General features: G+C 36.1%; 1 protein-coding gene across 4 annotated transcripts in view; it reads right to left on the reverse strand.

Annotated features, from left to right (window-relative positions):
• Positions 1 to 124: 124 nt before the first annotated feature.
• PRKAA2 (protein kinase AMP-activated catalytic subunit alpha 2) overlaps positions 125 to 25849 on the reverse strand; it is a 75788-nt gene continuing 50063 nt past the window's right edge. For all 4 annotated transcript variants that reach the window (XM_044770880.2, XM_070509822.1, XM_070509823.1 and 1 more), the window contains 7 exons: positions 21953 to 22046; positions 21192 to 21336; positions 20059 to 20146; positions 18258 to 18482; positions 10613 to 11117; positions 9008 to 9134; positions 125 to 7746 (listed from right to left, as the gene is read on the reverse strand). In XM_044770880.2, coding sequence (XP_044626815.1) covers positions 7508 to 7746; positions 9008 to 9134; positions 10613 to 11117; positions 18258 to 18482; positions 20059 to 20146; positions 21192 to 21336; positions 21953 to 22046 — 1423 coding nt within the window. In that variant the 3' untranslated portion in view covers positions 125 to 7507. The remainder of the gene's footprint in view (positions 7747 to 9007; positions 9135 to 10612; positions 11118 to 18257; positions 18483 to 20058; positions 20147 to 21191; positions 21337 to 21952; positions 22047 to 25849) is intronic.

Consider the following 25849-nt stretch of genomic DNA (forward strand, 5'->3'; position numbering starts at 1 on the left):
GTGGACAAAGAGGGTATAAAATCTCCAAGGAACCACGGCAATCTTTTCCTACAACAGCTTTCTTTGTAACTATTCACTGACATGCAGAATATTACGTTAATGACTGAACAGAAACAAAAACAGCTTTCAAATGAACCAGAGACTTTAATGTGATTTTGTGAAAAAAGCTTATAAGCAATCAGATAGGCTGCTTTTCTCTTCTGTTTGTCACCTATGAGTTTGCACAGTGCAAATATGAACTGGGGAGAACCTGTGACTACGAAACGCTGTGTAATCCAAGAAGACAGCTTCACCGGTGTTACTGGAAGACAAATCCTGCCCACTGACCATTTCACACTCACGAAAAACACATAACAAACAAAACTGAAATTTGAATCTATGGTTATTAAAACTGCGAAAAAGCACTGGGAGTCTGGTCTTTTTTTTCTTTCTTCCCGAGACAAAATATAAAAAGCAATCACAATTTCAACAGTTTAAAAAAAATTTAATAGATTTTAAAATTTTAATTTAATCAAGTGCTCAATGGGTTAATGTATCAGCCTACGGGATTTTTTTTTCTTTTTCAAACATGGGCTAGAAAGAATAAATGCAGGATGTTCATGAAAAAAATTTGAATAATTAATATCTGACCTTACATTTTCTTATGATTGTCATGGACATGGCCTAGTGATTGTCAACTTTCAGTTTTATTTGTTGCACTCAAGATTCAATGTATGATATTTAGGCATACATGATAAAGAACACAAGCATTCTTCCTACAACATTAAGGTTACTACACTTAGAGTTCACAGTTTTACCACAATTTACATTAAATACTCAAAACATTGTACAACCATCAATATTTGTGAATAGTCTTGAGAAAAAGCTGTATTTTGGTACATTAAGGCAGCTTCAGCCCACATTTTAGGAAGTTCTGAATATTTGTTGCAATAAAAGACAACTTTAATATCTGAATATTCAGTGTTTTCAAGAAACTTTAAGTCACTTAAAATAAGAATAGCATAATTTGTGAAAGTGTCGTCTTACACATTTTTACCACTATATTCTTACCACATAAAGCTTACCTAAAATCAAGATACACGTCTTATCAGTATCAAAGATAGCTATTTTAAAAAGAAAGGAAGGGATTTACATTAAATATGAGGATGATAAACCCTGTATTTAAACAAGGGCCTTCAAAGAGCTTCTCACACACGTCTGTGAGGTAGGTCATTACCCACGTTTTGCAGATGAGAGAACTGAATGAGGTTACGTGACTTGCTGCCCACCGCAGCCGAGCTGAGAATCAATTCCAAATGAGGTTTTCATCTTTGCTCTGCATTGTTTCTTTCCTTTATAAACTTTTTAAAGGGTTGCAATATAAAGATTGTTATTAATTGCATTCATTTTAAAAACCTGTACAGGAAGGCAGCCAAACTTTGACCAAGTCGGCTTAACAAGGAAGCAACAGGGCAGAAACAGAAGCATCGTCTAGCGGGTGATGCGGACGCAACAGGGGAGGGCCGGCCACAGGGGCCTCCAACAACAGGCGGAGCCAACAGCGTGACCGCGAGTGGAGGGCAGACTTAAGGAAAAATGCGAGGAATCAGGGAGAAGGAAAATACAGTTCAAATAAGTTTTTTACTAATTATTACTGTTCCTGTAACTTAAAAGAAGGCACAATTAAGGTGTTTTTATTTTTTTAGACCAGTGGATCTGTCTCTCTTTTCCATTTTAGGAAAATGTTATCTGTCTAGAAAAATGGCCTGCCTTTATAACAAAACTTACTTAAAATGGACTTTTAGCTGTGAAAAATGCATGCTTAAATTAGCAGCAAAAAATTAACTATGCGGTTTTCCTTGGCTAGAATGTTCCTACTTCTCCTTGAAATTTTAAATCGACACAAAGTAGCAAACCCCGAATAAAAAAAACCCAAAACATTGTATGAACCTTGTCAAAATTCTATTTATGTTCAAAACAGTTTTCATGCTAGGATATTCTACAAATACTTTTTTTCCTGGAAAGGGTGCTCTACTCTAGGATTTCCTATTAATTGCACTTTAAATGTAACTCAAATTTATCTACCCTGCTTGTCCAAATAATCATGAGCTACTTCCATAAAATCTAAACTGCTTTACATATAAACAAGAGTTACCAAAAGTCACATCCACAGTCACAGCTGCAAACAGGCATTGCTATGCAAGGCTGGCAGTAAACATTAACATTGGCTCACAAAATACATACAGGCCCACAGTCTGGTAACTTCTAGACCCAGCCTGATTCCTATCAGGTTATGGCTGAAAAAGTTTAATTAAAACTCAACCCAGTCTGGACTGTGGGTCCTGTTCTCTATGCTGTTACTGTTCAGTGGCATCAAATGCATCATAACTGTATGTGGGAAAGGCTAGTAAGGATGCCAGCAACTTGTTTAAATAAGATTTATATAATTTTTAAAGCTCATCAAACATAAATTACATTTCAAAGTTTCATAAGGGAGACTATCAAGCTGATAATAGGTAGTTCGTGAATAGAAATATACTCTATGAAAATAGTGTTTTATCTTCTAATAGGCACACAAAACAAAAAATTATCAATCTGTATATGAAATTTAGATAAGCCTAATTCATATAATAGTCAAACACTATGATAATTTAAGATAGGGGCTGGGGCTAATTTTACTTTTTAAAAAAGATTGTGCTATAAGAATCATGTAAATAAAATTACAGGAAGAATCGTGTCCTAAAAAGTTTCTTCAGTATTTTTTAAGCACCCTCAATAACTTAGAAGTACTTATAAAAATCAATATGCTAAGCATAAATACGTCAGATAATTACACTTAGTACAATCAACTGGTTCAAATAATTAAACTAAGAAATACTCAGTTAAGACTACTTTATGTCACTCTAAGACTTAAAAGCAATACATCTGCGTTTATTTTTATTACTCAACTACCCAGATGTTTCAGTGATTCAGACAATCCTCCCCAGAGGAAGCTGGCATATAAAGAGCAGGGGCCATCGGTGAATACCTGTATGGCATTAAAGCTTTACGAAGAGCTTTCTGGTCCTGCTTCCTCATCTGGAAAATGGTTACCTCACAAGGTTACTGCCAAGGATCAAATAAGTGAGTAGATATGGAAGATTTCTGGATCTAAACATTACTATAAAACGTGTCGAACACTTCCACCACTCCACATTAGTAATATTTTGCTTTACACCAAGTGTACACGATGTGTTAACATGTTTGGTTTTCTGGATGATTTTTGCCATTTGTATTTCAGAGGGCAGCTATATTTAGAAAAATATTCAAGTATATATCTTCAAAATGCATCACCAAACAAATATAGAACATTCACACTATAGAAAAACTCTAAATATATAAAAAGTGAACACTAATACAAATCATATGAGAAGACAGAACTTTAAAGCTCAAAGGTACTTCAGAGGCCTTTTCATCTGTCCCTCCCATTTTAGAGGTCACAAAAGTGAGGCCCAGCATAGCATGTGACTTACCAACAGATTGCACATATCCCTCATCCAGAATTTGTAATAAAGTAGAATCTCTGAGAACTATTATTCAAATAAATTACATTTCCTATTTTAAAAGTCACAGAGTGACAAGACAACCAAGTAAAGAAATGCTAGATTGAAAAGGTGGGGGGGTCTTTAAAAACAGACAAAACTGAGAACCTGTCTAGCATTTAGATACTGAGATTTCACAACTATTAATAGGATTTACATGATTAACCAGTGAAGAGAGAAAGATGCAGTGTCTGTGGGTGGCACGTTCCAAGCTTCTTAAATAAAAGGTACAGTGCTCATATTAACTCAGTATACTGTACATTAAGAGAGGCTACAGATAAATCCAAATAGGCAAATAATCTGTAACAATTGTCTATAATTATTTTCTCAGTTATGTCTCATCTAATACTTAAAATCAACTTGTATTCCCTGAGTACAAACTGGCCAGGGAATAAGAGAAAGTGAACCCAGAATTATGTAACTATTATGGAAAACCTATTTGCAGAAAATGGAGAATTTCTGTATGACATAGAGCCAATTCTCTGACATAGAAATACTATTATTTCTGATTAATTTAGGCTCCTGGATTCTCTTTATAGATGGCTAGTATCAAGGAATGCAAGTACTAGAGATTACAAAAGTGTCCCTTAAAAGTTTGTTGATCAAAATAAAAAGCCAACTTGTAACAGTTCTCTCCCTCCATATTCATTTTGAGATGTTGTTTGTTCCTATGTTAAAGGATAACAGGGATTAAATCTAAATACGGCGTCTATAGGAAAGTATTTAGAAAATGTTCACCACCTATACATTTTGAAAGTAAGAACCAATGATATTGACTCATTACTCACAGAGCCATAAGCATGAGTCACCAGTCTTAGTCCTTTTTCACAAGTAATCTTGTTTAAGGTTGCTCAGTTATCCAGTCAATACAAAAAAGAATCAGTTTTGCTCCCAAACTACACCACAACCTGATTACAAAGATCCAGGTGCTATGAAATAAGTTACACATATATAAAATTCTACTTAGTCCAGCATTTGCTCAAGATAAAAATGCCCACAGGTTAAAACGAAATTATTCTGATTTTGAACTAGATTCTCTCCAACAAATGAGAAAGGAAAAGGAAAGCTTAATTGTATTCTTAAGTACCCTGATTATGACGACCTGGACCAAAAATTTTTCTAAAATAGTATTTGCCAAAATTGCTTTTCCCCAGGGGATAATAAGTGTAAAAAGATGGTCAACTCGGGCAAAGCAGGTTCAATAGTTTTCTTTTGTTTTCACAGAAGGACTTGTCAAAGTCTTTAGTGTTCATTTCCATTGTCATCCTCAAGCAGGAGTAGCCTGTAACGTTTTCCAATTTGTTCAATGGAATCACCTGTCTGCAGAGCATCTGACAGGACCCAGGCTGGGAAAGGCTGCTGGAGAATCACATGGAGTCCATTCCATGAGAGAGCTACGCCTTATAACAGCAGCTCTCCTGCAGAATCTTAACCAGAAAGGAACTGTTCCTGCCCCATCTGACCTCCACAATTAACCAGTTTTCAAGACTGAAATGTGGGAATTTAGCAACTGATTCTTTCCCTCAAAAAGCATCCTATGACCACGTGCTGCCCCAGCGCGCCAGCGAGTCTCTTGAATCCTCTCTCCACAACCAGTCACTGTACCACCCACACCCACACAACCGCTGTGCTCGGAACCGTTCAGCACACGACAACCACAACCGTGACCCCTTGTCCTCCTAAAATTCAACAGATGACGATCAAACTGTAGATATTCATAAATACTAGCAAGAATGAGAAAATAGTCAATAATCTTTTTAACTCTCAAAAAACACGATAATCATCCATATAGAGTAATTTTGATATGAATAAGTTTCTAACATCTGATTTACTAGACTAATGAAGCTAAAACACCACTGGATTCCTTCCTGCTGTTTCTCCGCCTTCAAAATTATGAGGGATTCTGTTAAGGTATAAGGAATCAGATAAGCTCCTTATTTCTAAAGTCATCGCATTCATGGCCACGCAAATATTATGATGTGGTCTTGTTTTGCCCAAAAGAGGTATTTACGCATTTGGAGAGGCCAAAATGGTGCCAGGTCTACACTGCACATCACACTAACACAGCAGGACTGCTTATCCCTATAAAAATAATCAGTAAAAGTACCTTTTGGTGCCACTAGATGGCAATCTTTCAAAGGTTTAAACTTAAAACATCTTAACTGCCACCCCACCCTCCTTCCCAAATTGGCAAACAAGGATTCCTTTTATTTTGATATTAAGAAGTCAGACATAAAAAGTTATTTAACACTATTTTTTAAAGGTTCTACAAAACAATATGATGTGACACACTGCAAACTCCTAACTCAAAATTTAAAGACAGACATGCCTGTCTTCCATAAACACAGAAGAAACGTGGCCTAATATTCTCAGTTGCTTCTTGGTAGAAAACATCATTTTTGGCAATGAGAAACCTATCAAGGCATAGCCACTTTCCGTTTTCAAGAGCTTAATCTTTTTCTTTCCTAGGGTAAGTCAGGTGAATGGGATTGTTAATTATAACATATTAAAACAAATAATAATTAGATAAACTACAATTAATTTAAAAATTACTTTTACTAAAAATATAATCAATGAGCTATTATTTACTCTGCTGTATATAGGTTGTTTCTGTTAATAGTAAAGAAAAACAAAAAAACTGTTTGGTTTTCCTTTAAAAGCACTGGTGTGTGAATATATGTATATATGTAAACACACATATATTTATTCAAGAGAGAATTTTTTAAATGTCTAAGGCTTCTCTGCCTAACAGGTTCAACAGTGAAGGTCACAGCCTATCAAGCTTTGGAAGTATACACAAGCCCCTAGAGCCAGAAGAGTGTTTTCAAAACAGATGGCTGGCAACCAAGATAGAGAACAAAGAAATGGAACCAGAAAAGATTTAAAAGTTAAGTCAACAGCCACCAAGGATCAAACAATAAACAAAGACAATGGTGACTGGGGAAGGTGAGGGAGTGGCTGACTACAACAAACTTTAGATGAAGAATTAGCATTGTGGGAGGCAAACTCTCAAACACACACACACACACTCCCTCCCCAACCACCCCCCCCAAATAAGAGATCTCTTTTAAGGGACTATGATATTTTGCTTTGTTTCATTTAACTGTCTATTTTATCACACCTGATAAAGTACAAAAATAAATAGAGCCAAAAAGAATTTGAGAAAGGTAGGTTTTGAAGGCATGTTTCAAAACGATAAAAGTTTATGAAAAAGACAAAAGTTGTTGCAATTCCAGATGTTCCAATACTGAGAAGAACCTTGAGGGCTCTTAATATAAATATATTATTCAGGGAACTCTCAAGATAAATCCTCTAGTTGGTTACAGCTGTTTCTAAGGAACCTGGAATTACGGTTACCTGTTCCAGGAGCCTACCCTTCTGTGGAACGCTGGGCAGTATCTGCAAAAACTGCTAGAAGAACTTGGCTTCTGGAATTTTGGGGGCAGGCTTTTAAGATTTCAACATTCAAATACTACCTTACTAATGGTTCTTTCATTTTTTAATCTTCTTGTACAAGAGAAATGGGTGCATAAACACAGCTTAAAGCCTGCTGAACTTTAGAAAGTAAACTGGATTACCTCAACTAAACAGTCAAGCAAGACGGTCCTGCCAATACCCTTTGACTGAGATGGTTCACCAGTGAGGGCATATTAATCATCTGTAGTGCACTCACAATTTTTAAATTAACAGTCATCTTCACTGATGTTCACCTATTAAAGATATGCTTATGTGAATTTATCACAGGAAAAATAGAATTACAGATTTCTACAGGTAAATAAAATGTCAGACTTTTGTTTTCAGTAATTTCAATGGCATTGAGTGTCCCCTGGAGACATTCACGTCTCTCACCCAGTATTGCAGAGCATGTGATATCCATAAGTAAAATAATAATTTAAAGAATATATCTGATTTTCACAGTGCAATAACAGAAAGATAGAGAAAGATCATCAACGGGCTAAAGTAGTGATCAGACTGGCACACATTTCAAAGAAATCCATGGTGTGACTGCCTAGGCGAGGTGGAGCTGAGGACAAGGTGCTTCCCGTCCAGGAGCCAGTGAGAGAGCCAGACAACGAATGGCTCTCCGCAGTTCCAGAATCTAAACTCGATCTTGGTCTGTGTAAGCCAGCAGCAGAACAGGAACGCTGAGGTGTTGAGGAACCAGACCTCTGCTCCACCACCTCATCTGAAATGGACAAAAGAAGAGCGGTTTATAAGAAACATGTACTTGCTCGAGCCCTTCCTATGAAGATGCTATATTCAGAAAACTAAGTAAGTAAATGCATCTGAGCAAGGACAGCTTAATAATGAACATCCTGTTTCAGCGTTTTAGAAGCAGGGGTGGCAACACCTCCTCATCCCACAATTATAACAGACATCACTAATCAATCACAAGACTTCCAAATAGCCAAAATGTGACCCTGAAATCCTTCTCAATGTAGTCTTCGGCGTTAATCTTGAAACCAAACTGATACTCCTGCATTTGAAGAAAGTACATCCTTAGAGGCTTATTTTCTTGCAGCCTATTGACAAAAAATTATTAAGATAAAAACAAGCTACCATCACACAGTAGTTTCTGAACCTTCGGTACACACTGCAATTGTCTGGTAGAAGAGGCAAGGAAAATGTTAAAAATGCAGATTTCCCGTTTCCCAGGACGCATCTCCAGAGATTCTGATTTGGTAGATCTGGGGTAGCTCCCAAGAATCTGCATTTTAATAAGAACTCTGGGTAATTCTGGTGAAGGAGGTCTGGGGACCATATAAACACTACCACAGTTAATGGTAGATAAAGAATAAAATTTCAATGCTCTGTTTAAACAACTTCCCTGACTCTGAATTCAGTTCCATTCTTGTTCTACTCTTCTCCTGAGCCTTGGTTTATGCTGTTTTGATCCCACGTGGGCCTCTAAATGGAACAAGCACATCTGCTTCACTCGGGTTTGACTCTTGGCACACATGGTGTACTTGGACACAACCAGCTCCCCTGACTCCTTTGGCTCCTGGATGGCCCTGGGCACAGAAATCCAACTTAAATCCCAGGAGAGGTCTATGTGGTCACCTTGGCCACCAGGATGAGGTTAGCTGGTGAAAGGGAAGTCTAGGTGTCAGAAGGCCAACAGTGAAGAAATCTGAGAAAGAACCTGACACGTCAGCTAATTTTAGGCAAAAGCTACCTCCTACTGTTCCTTACTTTTGCTCCACAGCCAACATTTCCAATGACCTTTTCAGGCCAAAAGGAAGCACTTCTTTTGGAGAGGTGCTGGATTAGAAATATTCCACGTCTCTTCAATCATTTTCATTTCACTCACATTTTTAGTTAAGTCCAGATTGCTTAAAAACCAGTATAGAAAACCTACCCACCACAGCTTTGAGATGATTTTAACATCTTGCCAACTAGTGCCAAGTTTTCTCTTCTCAGAGCTCATGCCTGCACAGCTTCCTTACCATCAATGCTTTTAAAGTCCAAAAGATAGCTTCTATTGTCAACCAGGTAAAGTTGTAAGCTCATTTTCACATAATTGCCAGTCACTGGATTTTTTCTTCTTACACGAAGATGGTATGCATTCACTACCTAAAACAGGAAATCTTCTTTAAGGAAAATGTTAAAAAAACAAACTACATCACAATGCTATAAACTATTATGACCTCAATAAAATAAATAAATGAATAAATAACAAACTACGAAATATCTCTCTTTTTATTCTTATTACAAAGAATACCAAAACAAATAACTGACAGAGGTGGGGTAGAGAAATAATTCCGAATGATCTTTTTGTTTTTATACTACATTGTAGTTTACTATTTATTTAATCTTCACTAACAGTACTGTTTGTGTACAGCAATTAAAATTTAAAGAGAACTCAGAGATTATGTAGAGTCTAGCCATCATTCTAGACATGCATCCACCTTAAAACAATAAGAATTCTGGTTGCTCAGCCTCAGCTTGAATACTTAACCTGTGAATATGGAGTAGAAGGAATAAACTGGAACTAACATGTTAATGGTTTGCAGCAGGCACTGTCACAGGTACTGTCACAAAATTTAAGCATCACAATAAGCCTGTGAGGAAGAGATTATCTGCCTTTTGAAGAGAAGGAAACTGCAGCTCAGATAAAAATGATTCTGGGTTTTCAAAACATGTATCGAATTAGTTCCAAAAATTTTTCAGTAAGGAATGTTAAAGACATTAACATCTCTTTTTTAACTAACTAAATAAAACTGCTTCAGAAAAAGGAGGTCTGTTTTTTTAACGATTTTAAGGAAATATTATTTTGTTTATTCATTTCATGTACAAATAAATGAAAATGACTGATTCACTCAAACATGTCAAATGAATATTTACATGGTATACATGAACATTTTTCTTCTTCCTTTAAAAATACATTCGGTCCTCAAGAAAGAAACGAGTGAAAGTGATATTTGAAATGAAAAAATACTTTCCCCCCACACATACACAAATAGAATAAAAATGAATTTGAGCACTAATTAAAAAAAAGCAAAATGTGAGCTAAGAAAAACATATCTAAGGAGATTAAAAGCACCAGCCAAATAAGACAGATTATCTCAACTTAGAGAAAAGTATTTGTTGACTGAAGAAATATGTCCTGATGGTATAATTACTAGCTGCTACAGCTACTAGCAAAAAGAAAAAAAAAGCCCTCTCCAAAAAAAGAGAGAGAAAAGTAAAAACATACTACCTTTGAAGACGCATGACTTTTTATTGCTATAATACATGCTGAGACAGGTGATTCCAAGTTGACTACTTTTTGTTTCTCAGCCAAAAATGCTATTCTGTAATTCAAAAATATGTAGGCTCCCAACATGAACAGCTCCTCATACTTACAGACATTTATTTGTTCTGATCTGAATGCACATGATATTTTATTGAAAAGAATGGGCTTTATCATCCAGAAGCATCAACACCAGTTTTCACATCTAAACCAAAAACAACTTTTTTATTGACCTCAGTACTCAACTCAGAGGCTCAGAGCAGCTTACTATATAGAAAAATGGTGTCTACAAATGATCTTAAATACTATAATTTCCTACCTTCCATTCAAAATCCAGCTGTTTCATAGCTCGGTAAACTTCAGCCATAATGTCATACGGTTTGCTCTGACTTCGGATTCCAAGATGCCACTTGGCTTTTTTCACAGCTAAAGATTTGGGTTTAGTTGTATTCAGTGCATCCAATGGACATCTTGCTTTAGGGCTGTCTGCTATAAGAGGTGGCATCCTTTCTGGATGAGGTTTCAGGCCTGGGGGAATATGCATGGTACTATCATCCATAAAAGAACCAGTTGGGGGACTCGAGGCGAGGTAGAACTCACTGGCTTGGTTCATTATTCTCCGATTGTCAATGATAAGATGATAAGCCACTGCAAGCTGGTCTTGAGGGTCACCACTATATAAACTGTTCATTACTTCTGATTCTGTACACTCAAATTTTTCACACACTTCTTTCACAGCCTCATCATCAATGACGTTAGCATCATAGGAGGGGTCCTCAGGAAATAAGTAAGTGGGCAAATCTTGTTTAAACCATTCATGCTCTCTAGGAAAAATACCACAATACACTATGGTAAGAACATGCTTTGGCAAGTCCCAAATAATTTAGACATGAGGCAATAGAATACAACAGAATCGGAAAGCCCTAGTCTCTAGCCACTTACTAGCTTTGTGACCCTGGGTAACTTAACTAACCCATACCCTTGAATAACTATAGTTATTCAGACTTGGGTGTTTGGCGGACATTTTCTCAAAAATAAAAAAAATGAGCCTATCACTTCAAAGAAAAACCTGGAAGTATTTGTTGCCAATGATAAAATTCAAGCTTTCAAGCAAAATTTTAGAATTTTGTATAATTTGTATCTGCCTCCATGAATTTGACAGCTTCTTAATACTTGAAGACTTTTCTGATAACTTTACAGTGATGATGATAATGAATATAATTTTTGATAATGGATAATGAAATGTGTCATTTGCAAAATCTGTCTAACTCAATAACCCAATATTTTCCAAACGACCTATACATGATGTTACAGAATGATACATGGGTAAAAGTTCCACTGAAAATGCAAAACAGACCAGCGGATTTTGTTGTAATAAAGCACAAAAGTTCAGATATGTTTCCTGATTTGATACTGCAACTAACACGTTAAGTGTTGGTTTAATATCAAAGAAGAGGGGCTGGCCCGGTGGCACAGTGGTTAAGTTCGCACATTCCGCTTCTCGGCGGCCCGGTGTTCGCCGGTTCGGATCCCGGGTGTGGAGATGGCGCCACTTGGCAAAAGGCATGCTGTGGTAGGCGTCCCACATATAAAGTAGAGGAAGATGGGCATGAATGTTAGCTCAGGGCCAGTCCTCCTCAATAAAAAAGAGGAGGATTGGCAGCAGTTAGCTCAGGGCTAATCTTCCTCAAAAAAACAAAAATATATACCAAAGAAGAATATCCATAACTATCTGAACGGCTATTAAAATGTTCCTCCTTTTTCAACCACTCATCTGAGTGAGGCCAGATTTTCTTTATGGACTTCAATTAATACAACATATTGCAACAGAGTGAAAGAAGTAGATATGAGAATCTAGCTGCTGTCTTTGATTAAGCCAAATACTAAGAGGATTTGAAAAATGTAAAATAATGCCACTCTTATCACCACTTTTGTTTTTTTGGAAAATAAAGATTTTTTCATAAAAGATAGGTTATTTAGATTAACACTTAGGTTTATTGCTATTTTTAAGTGAATTAAATATTTTTAAATTTCTCAGCTTTAATTTCTAGTATGGTAAATACTAATAGACATCACCTGCGTTAAAAACAAAACAAACAAGACACAGCTCTTTGGAGTCCTCAATTTTAAGACTGTAAAGTGGTACTAAAACCAAAAAGTTTGAGAGCTAGTCTCCTAAATCTTATTTTCTCACAGCTATAGGCCTTTGCACATGATGTTACTATTACCATCCTGGAACATCCCACCCGTTTTCAACTGACTAACACGTACTATTCCTTCAAGACCAGGAAGCACTGCTACGTGGCAGAACTGGGCAGCCCCTAACTGCATTCACATCAATATATATTTTGCCTGAATGCTTTCTACTGACTAATTAATTAGTTTATGAATATTTACTAAGGACACAATATGGCAAAAAGACACACTCCTTCTGCTCCTATATTCCAGCTGGATATAGATTAAACAAATACTTGCAAAAATAAATATATAGTTACAAATATACAAATATAGAAAATCCTGTGATAAAGATTGTGAGTGAAGAGCCTGGGGTAAAATGAGAGAATATAATTCAGAATGGGAGGTGGATGATTAGGGAAGCCACTCTGAGTAATGTGTAAGCAGATACCAGAATGACTGTAAGTCAGATAAGCAAAGAGTTGGAAACAGGTATTTCCAGCAAAAGAAACAATATATGCAAAGGCTCTAAGAACAGAAAAAGTTTTGCCATGTTCAAGGAACTGAACTGAGGCCAATAGCATGAAAGCCTGAGTTACAGGCTGCAGTGGCAACACCTATCAGATATTTCTGACAACTGTAGGCTATAAGAAAGGTTTTAGAATTTGAATGTACGGTTGATGAAAATCACTGAGACTTTAAAGAGACAGGGGTGACATGATCTAAATCGCAGTCTATAAAGATTATTCTGCTTGTGATACAGAAATTGAATTGAAAAAATAAAAATAATAATAATAATAACAATGACACTAGTGCAATAGTCAAGTGAGAAATGATGGTGTGCCAGGCCCTGAGGAGATACACAAAGAAGAAACTTCTACAGCTTCTAGTAGATCTTCCTATTATAACATTCATACTTTCTCATGGTTACTGATTTTTTCTTAATCTTTCCCACTAAACTGGGAGCTCCTTGAAACAGTGACCATGCTTTATTTAGGGGTACTCCAGTACCCAGTACAGAGAAAACGCTCAATAAACGCAGAAAAAATAAATGATAAATAGACATGTGAAGTACGAAGACAAAAATGAATTCATTAATATGTTTATTTGCTATATCATGATAATAAGCACCTAAGAGATGTTTAGGTAATGGCTGATGGATATTAATTTTTTCAAAAGAAATATTAGAAGATAAATTTTGTTACATCTGATAGTTTAAAAATATCAATGACAAATAGGGGAGACGAGCACTTTTGAATGAACTTCAAAACTTCACTCTTCTATAAAAGCAATGAGTACTAGCAAAAATTGTCAAAATCAACTTGTTAAGAACTCTGGAAACTAACCAAAGGCTTGCAACAATCTAAGGAGTACTTATTCAAGAAAAATGCCTGAGTCTCGGTAAGAACAGCAAGATTTGTAATATTTTAAATTGCCCCATATCTATCTCCCTTTCCTCATTTCTGTGGTAGCCTTGAAAACCAACAGCTTCACGATCATGGTAGCCCAGAAAACCAGCAGCCTAGCAACCACCCGGGGGGAGATGGGGACACAGGTTCAGAGTTCTCCAGAAGTCCTATCCCCAGAGAAGTGCCATTATTTGACACGTCTGGCTGTTTCTTGGAAACCTCTGCTCACAAGTCTTGTCCTTATCTGACTCGACTCACACTTCCCTTACTGCCAACAGCCTTCCCTCCAGGACATTTGTCAAAACAACCAATGGCAAGTGTCTAACATCCCAGCTGCCTAAAGCAGCAAAAAGAGTTGGAGCAAATAAGCAGCTGACCAAAAGACTTACCAGGAAAAGTCAGGGAATAAGAGTTCCATGGGGGTCTTTGAAATACTCTGATATATTCCTGGGACTCAAGAAGGCCACACACATATGCAGAGCTGTGTGCATGCCCAAGAAAGGCCTTAATTTCTGATCACTGGCTGACTTTGAGGCTCTGCACTAGCAAGAAGTGAAGACTAAGGCAGAGTTATGAACCTCTCACTGGAGCACTGAAGACATACTCCCAACATGCATACACAGCTCCTCAGCAAGGGCCGGCAGACTTATTAGATCAATGCACTTAAGGAAAGCTCTGTCTAGTAATTAGCTGACCATTACCTAACCAAGCAAAGACTTCAGTGGCCACCCACAACAAAGAATAGACTTTATGGAACTGAATCAGTAAAATCACTAAGCAAACAAACAAGAGCAACAACAATATACAACAATTACAAACTCTAGGCATATACCCAGGAGAAATGAAAACATACAACCATATAAAAACTTGTACATCAACATTGATAGCAACACTATTCATAAGGGCCAAAAAGTGTAAACAACTCAGATATCCATTAACTGATGAATGGATAAACAAAACGTAGTATATCCATACAACGGAATATTTTTCAAGCACAAAAAGAATGAAGTACTGATAGATGCTACACTATGAAAGAACCTCGAAAATATTATGCTAAGTGAAAGAAGCCAGACTCAAAAGGCCACATACTGTATGATTCCACTTTTATGAAATGTCCAGAATAGGCAAATCCATAAAGAGAGAAAGCAGATTAGTGGTTGCCAGGGCTAAAAGGAAGAGGAAAAGGATAATGATTAATAATGCGTATAGAGTTTCTTTTGGGGATGGTGAAAACGTTCTGGAATTAGATAGTGGTGATGATTGTACAACTCTGTGAATATACTAAAAACCACTGAATTACATAATTTAAAGGGGAAGCTTATGTTATGTGAATTATATCGATAAAATAAACATTTAAAAAATAATAAATAGGGAAATAACCTAAATTTTCATTTCTAATTCATTAGATAAAGGACCATAATTATTTACAATAACAAAACTGCCAATTAAAAAGCCATACTTCCAGCTTTTGATTTTCAGGAGTCAGTTTCTGAATTAACTCTACAAAGGCAAGCAGTAACCAGGATGTTTATGACGATCTGCCTGAGACAAAATCAATTCATTCCCATGGGTTACAACACAGCCACTAGAAATTATGTCTTTCTATCACCACTACCTGACACCTGATTTTGATATATGACTTAAGATTAAATGAGTTATGAAGACTACCAATCGCATTTTAGAAACTTCACAATGTTCCTAAACTTCTTTAAGTGCAGCTACAAGGTTCTTATATTTTCACTTAAACATTAATAGCTAACATTGTGTGCTGGACATTGTGCTAAGAGCTTTAATTATATTAGGATGAATATTTGCAGTTTCTGGTATTCAACTGTTTTTTAGACCTACAGAAATAGTAAATTCAAATGGTTCAACCTAAGACTATCCTCTCAACAAATCTACTATATATGATGTAACTAAAGCACAAAGAGAGGAAGCAATATGTTGACAGTAAACAGAAGAACTCAGGATTCATATTTAGGGGGAATTTATGGTATGTGAATTATATCAATTCACAACTGAACTTCAGACCCTTCACTTTTAGCCACAACAACATTAATAGTAATACTAAATTAAGGCACTCGGGAGAACACAAAGATGTGATTTTCACGAAGACAACGTCTGTCTCATCTACCACTATATTCTCAGCACCTAGTACAGGACCTTGCACAGAGCAGATGCTAAATAAATATTTGTTCAATAAATAAAAGCAAAAATGATTAATTGAACAAATTAATATTGAGATATATTTTCTAACCTCCATTGGCTTACCAGATTATAGCAAACATAAGATCTGCACAGAAGTCACTATAAGACAGAATGTGGTGGCATAACAGAAATATAAAATATTATGGTATTTGGAGGAAGGATGCATGTCAGAGAACTGGTGTAGCAATTTAGATTAGTGGAAATAGTATAGGTTTTGAATTCAGGCAATTTCTGAGTTAAGCTTCACTTCTGCCTCTTATTAGTTGCATAATTTTCAACAAACAGATTTATTCAACACAATTCATATAAAGTACACAAGGCCTAGCATATATTAATATTTGGTCCCTAATTTAAAGGAACTTAAAATTTAATAAGGTAAGCAAATACATAAATTAATCATAACAGAATCTTTCTAAGTTTCAGTTTCATGGTTTGGAAAATGAAAATAATAGCTACCTATTCTCAGTGTAATAAAATAAATCAAGTATCTACCAAAATGCCTGGTATATAATAATTGTTCAATAATTTGTAATTCTTTCCCTGTTGAGCTATATTTTATTGAATCAAGAATTCCCAAACATTAGAAAACTGAATATGGGTAAATTAAAAAATGAATTCAAATTCAAGTTTTATATTATTTTAAGTACAGAGACGAATGCCACTATTCTATACCACCTACACATGCGTAAATTAACTCATCCTGGTTGAATTTTATTTACATTTTTCTCCTAAAGCCCGTAAATTTACAAACAACTGTTTGAAAATAACAGACTCAGTACTTTTACTATTCTAAATCATACATTTAGAATACACATACATTGACAGAAATAGGTGCAAGTACATATATCAGCATATCTAATTTTCTTTCTAAGGAAAAGCAAATAAAGTGAACTATTTATTCTAAAGAACCGAGAACACAAGAGGTTTTTTTCCTGCTAAGTTCCTTTCCATAACTAAATCTGGTGTTAATTTACAATTTTACATTTTTATGTCTGAGGCCTGAACACGGAAGAAAGGCTGGGGGAAGAAAAGAGAATGCAAGAGGGATCAGCTCTCGCCTGCAAGACTGGCAGCAGTCACATAAACAACTGCCTCAGTCAGCACTAAATATTCCAAGAGTTACAGATCTCTGCACAGTCATTCTGGCTTATGAAGAGAGGGGAAGGATTCTGGAACGATGTCAAAAGAATGTGTTTGTAAATAAATACCTGATAAAGTGTTAGGTAAGAACAAAAAGCCCTCTAAGAAACATGACATGATAAGTAAAAAGTGGAAGGCAATGAATCACCCTGGCTTGTGTGCGCTACATAAAGATCATATTCACAGTAACACAGCAACTGCACTTTCAAGGTTTCTCACATAACAAGAAAGCCCTCACAGCAAACCCACTAGCAGCTATTTTTGGATTCAAAATCTTAGCAACAATTTTTATGCTTTATTTCACCAACCATATGTAAACTACACAAATCTCACCCTGTTTTCCATCTGAAATTTGTTCAAATACTTTTTGAGCATATACTATATTCCTAGGTCTTCTAACACTATATATACAAAAATGAGTAAGACAGTTTCCCTCCGCCTTTGTAGTCACAATTTAAGAGAGGAGAAAGACACACCGAGAAACAGCTGGACACAAAATGAGAATGAAAGAATAAAAGCATGAAGAAAATGTGGAAATCAGAGAAGTGGAAGCAACATTGCCTAGGGGAGCCAGAAGTGAGTTCACAAGGGAGGTGATATGTGAGCAGAATTTTAAAGGATGAATGGAAATCTAATAGGTCAAAAAAGTCAGAAAAGGCATCAGAGGCAAAGGGAATAATATAAACAAAGACATGAAGGCATAAAATACATGTCATGTTTGAGGAACAAGGAAACCCCAACGTGGCTATTGCATTGGTACAAGGGGTGCGGTGGCAAGTGCAGGCCATAAACTGCAGGAGGACGATGGCCTTCCTCTGAGGGGCCTCGCATGCTTGCTACCTAAGCGAAAAATCTTTGGAAACAATCTGAAATATTTACAAGATGAGTGACATGATCAGATTTGTGTAATAAGGAATGTAAAATTCATATGAAGTAAAGTGTTACAGAGCCTAGCATAAAGCAGGTACTCAATTAGTGGTACTATTATTAATACCAGAATATGTAGATAACAGTAACAAAAAGAATATTCACCTTATGTCTTTGATAGTTGCTCGTTTCAGGGGGTCAACCTGCAGCATATGCATCAGGAGAGTGGCAACAGAACGATTGAGATATTCTGGGATATAAAAAACACCCCCTCGGATCTTCTTAAACAACGTAGGTACATGCTCATCATCAAATGGGAGGGTGCCACAAAGAAGAGCATACAAAATCACACCACAGCTCCAGATATCAACTTCTGGACCTGCATACAATCTAAGAAAGATGACAACACAAATATGAAATGCAAGTGTCATTTTTTCTCATCTATACGTACCCTGCTTCTACATACACATACAGTATAGATCAGTATATGTCGCTTTCCAAGGTCTTTATTCAAGTCTGTGGTCCCTCCCCAACGCTCAATGTTTGTTCCCCAAAGAGAATAACTGGTCTAACCAATTACTATTCAAGTTTTCCAAAAGAAAAAGCTATTTTTACTTATTTGGCACAAACTCATATAACTGAACTTACCAATTGACTAAAAAATACAAAACTTCTATGACTGATTTTTGATGGAAATAACAAAGCAGATGACCATAAACTTGAAAAAAACAATACTATATAATATATAGGCTAAATATTTTTATCATAAAACTATTAGAAAAAAGAAAATGCAAATATAATACAAGTTTTATCCTTACCCACCTATTTTAAGGACTATTTAAACACTAAAGTATCTAACTAGTCCCGTGGCAATCTCTTTGACAGTATGTATCCTGTAGCACATTATCCTGAGTACCTACTACTTTCATCCTAATCACTTGCCAGCTCGTGGGATTAAGATTAGCTTTGCTCCAGAACACCTAGAATGTTATTCCTTTTCTCCCTCACCTTGCTACAGTATTAAAATTAACCTGATTACACATTATCAAACTCAAACCTGTGTCTGAATATAATCCATTTCAATAAAAGTTACTATCATTTACATCATTTGCTGTATTGTCCAAACTCCTATATCTGCTACTTGCAATAACACCTTTTCTATATTTTCTCTCACAGAATTCTGCTAACTTTGAAAACCACACATTGATCACTGTAGAACACTTGAGTTTACCACTGCCATCTGTATAAACATTTTTAAAATGAACCAATGAGTAAGTTACATAAGTAATTACACAATCTCCACTTGTGTAGTTTAATTTCACAAAACAATATTGTCCCCCAAAAACCTCATTCTTCTAAAGACAAAATATACAACAATAGTCAGTATACTTTATAAAAGAATATGTAAAGTATTATTACAGGACTGTGCCTGATAAGTAAATATTGACACTGGCTTGAATTTAGCAAATGCTTACTCTCTTACCTGTACTTTTCTAAAATGAAACAATCAAGATTTGTTTTAGTCATTTTTTTAGTGGAAAAACTCCTTAAATACATTCATAACAAAATCTAAATTAAACGTTTAAAAATTGTTTAACTATTCTCTCTTCAATAATGGAAAAATTAAAGGAAAAATTTGTTTCTACTCTGTTAAAAATCATATCTTCTAGGGGCCAGCCCCGTGGTGTAGTGGTTAAGTTCGCATGCCCCACTTCAGCAGCCCAGGGCTCACAGGTTCAGAGCCAGGTGCTGACCTACACATTGCTGATCAAGCCATGCTGTGGCAGGTGTCCCACATATAAAATAGAGGGAGATGGGCACAGATCTTAGCTCAGAGCCAGTCTTCCTCAGCAAAAAGAGGATTGGCAGCAAATGTTAGCTCAGGGCCAAAATCTTATCTTCCAAAGAGAATAATTAAATATTATCAGCATGAACAAAAGCTTATTCTTCACTAGTATATTATTACCTGCCTGAGATGACTTCAGGTGCTGCATAATTTGGAGATCCACAACTAGTTCGCAGAAATTCACCATCTGACATCATATTAGATAATCCTGAAAAAAGGTGTAATGTTTACCTAGTGCTAGATATTTTTAAAAGCAGATATAGACAAATGCATGAGGAAAATGTCAAGTCTTTAATGCTGCACACATCATTTCTTAATTATTGGAAAAAAAGCAGTGGAATGCATTTTTAGACTAGAAAGAGACCATTTGAGAGTGGTTACCCCAAGAGAAAAAAGCTAAAGTATATCACATATACAAATGAATAAACTCCTTTTCTAAATAAAAATGTTGATTCACTTCACAAATTTGAGGTTATTCTAAATTACATAAACTTTTCCAAACATAAAAGCATCAAAATATTATTTATTCACTTACATAGTTAAAAGAATAAAACAGAAACTATTACTTTTTCATACTATGCTTTCAAAAGCCCTTTTAAAAAAATTTCTACCTAAGTAGAAATCAGATAGGCTCCAATTTATAAAGATTATGTTCCTTAAATTTTTAATTTGGAAAGCTTTAATTCAACATAGAAAAAATAATCTATCAAACCAAAAATCTAGCTGAACTATAGTACTTAATGAGTTTTCTGATTTAGTGATGGGAGAGAAACATGGAAACCGGTTTTCTGGTTTTTAGATTAAAGACGAGGTACAGACTAAAATTTGTAAATAACGCAACACTGGACTCTGGCACCTTTCCAGCTCTCTTGCCGTAACCTCTCACTTCCTAATCTTTTGCTAAAAAACCTACTATGGCATCCTGTCCAGGTGTGTTTACCCCAGAAAGTGTTTGGTGCATAAAAATTACGATTTACCTTTTCTTTTATCCCTGATAAAAGCTCCTATTCTTTTACTAAGTTCTTAAATATTACCCTGAGATCCATGGACACTCCCCTGTATCAATTCAGAAAGACTATAAGCTCCAGAACTGCATGCAAATTTTCATGTACCTCCACGTGGAGACTGCAACTAATCCCTTTTCATGGTTTAGAATTTACAATGTTGAAACTGAAAGTTCTTACGTAAGAGTTGTTACTGACACACTTTAAAAGGTAGCAAGCACATTTCTGAACAACCCTGGAGTTACATACCAAAATCAGCTATCTTGGCATTCATTTGTGCATCCAACAGCACGTTTTCTGGTTTCAGGTCTCGATGAACAACCATATGCCTGTGACAGTAATCCACAGCGGACAGAATCTGCTGAAAGAGCCGCCTGGCTTCCATCTCTTCAACCTATCAAATATAAAAGAGGTTCTACTAAGAATATTTGGGACATTTACATAGCAAAAGATTCAGTTTCATAATCAGCCTACATATAACTGAGTACGCTAATTAGAACTGTTACAATTCTCAACAAATCAGACAAACCAACCAAAAACTTGCATTAATGCTCAACATGTCAATCAACAGGTTTTTCTTTGTGCTAGGCAGTAATAGCAGTAATAGCAGTAATAGCAGTAAAAGCAGTAATATTTAATTTCCAACTAACATTACTAAATGTGTACAATGTTTTTAGGAATTAACAAGTAAAACAATCTAAAGCAGAACTTACATGAAAGTGCTAAGAAAAGGAAATAAGTGAATCTTCAACATGATGTTATGGAACAGGTTTTTCATTTTGAAAGGTATAGCATCATGCTGGCAATTAAGTGGAACATACTTCCTAAAATCAGTATTTTGAAAGCTGTACTTTCTAAGAAAGAAAAGATGTCTAATATTCCACATGTTTAGCTGGGCATTATTACAGAAGCAACCCCGACTTGGAAGATCTCTTTACTGTTTGGTATTTCCCACTACTTTCTTCCTTTTTAGCTTAGGGACTTACTGTACTACACAGCACGTTACTCACCCGTCCATGTTTACAGATGTAGTCAAATAATTCACCACCAGACACATACTCCATTACCATAAAAAAATCTGTTGGAGTGCTGATCACCTGGTATCTTTTTTGCAAATGAAAAAAGTTAATAAAAAATTTCACTTTAACCAAAATCAATCTAGCATATCTATTCTTGCTACAATTTTACATTCTAGTGTTTTACAATATTTTAAGATGGTAACAAATCATATAATGTTATCAAAATTATCACAGAGCTATACAAATGCAACTACTTTCTGAGGCTTACAAACTTTCCTTCAGATCCTTCCTTTCATGTGTTCATTAAACAACTGAGCATTAATTTTTTCATTTAAACAAAACTTTGTTTACAGTGTATGGAGATGAGGTATATTTAAACATAAGTAAAAAATATTCTTGGAAATGTTAAATGATACCAAAGGGATACAATCAACAAAATCCAAGAGGTGGACTAACAGTTTTTTCTTCAACAAATAAAAGACAAGAAAAGAGGGTAAGGAGAAGCTACAGATTAACTCAAGAGATATACTGACCAATTATACCGTATAGACTTGTTTTGATCCTGATTCAAACAAACCAACTTTAAAAACCATTTATGAAGCAATCAAGAAAGTCTGAATACTGACTGGATGGTTGATGTTGTTGTTGATTATTTTAATTTTTTAGGTATAACAATGAACTGTGCTTGTGTTATTAAAATTTTAAAAAGTCTTTATCTTCCAGAGTAGATAATAAGGAGTTTACAGATTAAAACATAGTATTTTGGATTTGCTTCAAAATAATTTGGGATGGAAGAAGTAGGAGAAAGCAGATATAACATTACCTGACAACTGGTGAAGCTGAATGACAGATACATGAGGTTTCACCACTTTACTTTTGTGAATATTAAAAAAATTTCCACAAAAACTAAATAAACATACGTATGTATGTATGTGTGTATATATATATAAAAAATATATATATAGGCATTCAAAACTGAGCACATCAAAAAAATAAAGAGGCAGTGATGTCAGCATCATGGGGAGTGAGTTATTCCCTTAGTCTCTCTCCACAAAGTCACAACTAAATGGACATTCAGTAACCAACAGAGGATTCTCTACAAAGCACAACAGGACATCAGAGAGATCCACACAGCCATACATCTGAAGGTAGGGAATAGATCCCTGGGAAGCAGTAGGAAGAGGTGAGTGGATCCCTCCCCCTCCCAAGAGGCAGCAACCTAGATCGAGGGTCCTCACACAGCAGCCAGCACATGACTGTAAGAGTAGGTGGGGGGCAGCCAGGCATCTGCATGAACACTTTCACTTTCAGAGTTAAAGCTTGACTGTGGGAGTGTCCACCAAGCTGCAGCAGCCTCACCCATGGGAACACTCTCCACCAAGTGGAGTGGCTCAGCCCCTGCAAAGGAACCCCCAGCAAGTGCAGCAGCTCAGGTGAACTGCCTGTGAGCAGAGTGCCAGTGTGCAAGCACAAAAGAAAGCACCCCACCCCTACCGCCTAGCACACCAGCTCAGCAGGTCCTCTGCCAAGGCAGCAGTCCAGCACCAGAGCACCTGTGTGTGCATGTGTGACCTGCCAAATGGCTGCCAGCAGGCAAATGAAGATAAGCCCTAATAGCACAACTTCAAGCAGATGTGGCAGGTTCAGAAAACACAGATCCTGCCCCTCCCATCAGAGATGGCAGGTGGAACCTGAACCTAATAGTACTACAAAGGCCCTGGCAAAGGATCAGTTGAGCAAACACCATGAAGAATTATACCAACACTTCAAAGCAGAAGGAAAATTACAAGTCTCCAGAAACCAATACAAACCAGAAGTCACAGAAATTTACAGTAAAAACAACAGAGTATTCAAATTAGCTGTCATAAAGAAACTCAATGAGTTAAAAGAAAACTCAGAAAGACAGTACAATGAGCTCAGGAATAAAATTAATGATCAGAAGGAATACTTCACATAAAAGACTGAAACACTAAAAAAGAACCAAACAGAAATTCTGGAGAAGGAGAACACAATTAATGAGATAAAAAATAATCCAGAATCCTTAAATAACAGAGCTGACATTATAGAAGACAGAATTAGTGATTTGGAGGATAGAAATACACAAATGCTTCAGGTGGAGGAGGAGACAGAACTAAGATTTAAAACAAATGAAGAAATGATTGGAGAAATACCCAGCTCAATTAGGAAATGCAACATAAGGATTATAGGTATTCAAGAGGGAAAAGAGAGAAAGGAGCAGAGAGCTTGTTCAAAGAAATAATAGTTGAGAACTTCCCAAACCTAAGAAAGAAACTGGACTTACAACTACATGAAACCAATAGAACTTCTACTTACATTAATGCAAAAAGACCTTCTCCAAGGCATTTAACAGTAAAACCAGCAAAAGTCAACAACAAAGAAAAATATTAAGGGCAGCAAGGCAGATGAAAATAACTTACAAAGGAACCACTATCAGGCTTCCAGCAGACTTCTCAGCAGAAACATTATAGACTAAGAGAGAATGGAATGATATATTCAAAATACTGAAAGACAAAACCTTTCAGCCAAGAATACTCTACGTAGCAAAACTATCCTTCAGACACGATGGAAAAATAAAAGCCTTCCCAGATAAACAAAAGCTGAGGGAGTTCATCACCACTAGACCTCCCTTATAAGAAATGTTGAAGGAAGCCCTCATACCTGAAACAAAAAGGGAAAGGTTTACAAAGCTTTGAGCAAGAAGATAAATAGAAAAATCAGAAAATTGCAGCTATCAGACCACTTAGCAAATACGATTATAACATAAAAGATAAAGGGAAGGAAAACATCAGAAACAACTTTAAACAGTTCAATTTAATCACAAACTCACAACACAGAAAAGAACAATTTTTGACAACAATAACTCAGAAAGGGAAGAGGAAAGGGCTGGAACCTGCTTAGGCTAATGGAAATAAGAAGCTATCAGAAAATGGACTGTCTTATCTGCAAGATCTTTTATACAAACCTCATGGTAACCATTAAACAAAAAGTTAGAGCAGAGTCATAATTCATAAATAAACAGAACACTGAGAAAACCATCACAGAAAACTACCAAACTGAAATGACAGTCAGAAATACAAGGGAAGAAAAAATTGGAAATATAGAACCACCAGAAAACAAGACATAAAATGGCAGTACTAAGCCCTCATATATCAATAATCACTCTAAATGAAAATAGACTAAATTTTCCAATCAAAAGACACAGAGTAGCTGGATGGATTAAAAAACAAGATCCAACAATATGCTGCCTCCAGGAAATGCATCTCAGCTCTAAAGACAAACACAGGCTGAGAGTGAAGGGATGGAAGACAATACTCCAAGCAAAGGCAAACAAAAGAAAGAAGGTGTTGCCATACTTACATCAGACAAAGCAGACTGCAAGAAAAAAAAAGACAATGAGGGGCCAGTCCAGTGGGGTAGTGGTTAAGTTTATGTGCTCTGCTTCACTGGCCCAGGGTTCGCGAGTTCAGATACCGGCAATGACCTACACACCACTCAAGTCATGCTATAGCAGCATCCCATATGCAAAAAATAGAGGAAGATTGGCAAGAGATGTTACCTCAGGGCCAACCTTCCACATCAAAGGAAAAAGAAAAAAGACAGTGAGAGACAAAGAGGGGACGTATATAATGATAAAAGGGACTTCTCACCAAGAGGACATAACAGTTATGAATATATATTCACCTAACACAGGAGCACCAAAGTATATAAAGCAACTATTAACAGACCTAAAGGGAGAAATTAACAGCAACACAATAATAGTAGGGAACCTCAACACCCCACAAACATCAATGGATAGACCAACCAGACAGAAAGTCAACCAGGAAATCATGGATTTAAATGAAACACTTGAGTAGATGGGACTTAAGA

The sequence above is a fragment of the Equus asinus genome, chromosome 5 (assembly GCF_041296235.1).
Source record: "Equus asinus isolate D_3611 breed Donkey chromosome 5, EquAss-T2T_v2, whole genome shotgun sequence".
In the NCBI taxonomy this organism is placed as follows: Eukaryota; Metazoa; Chordata; class Mammalia; order Perissodactyla; family Equidae; genus Equus; species Equus asinus.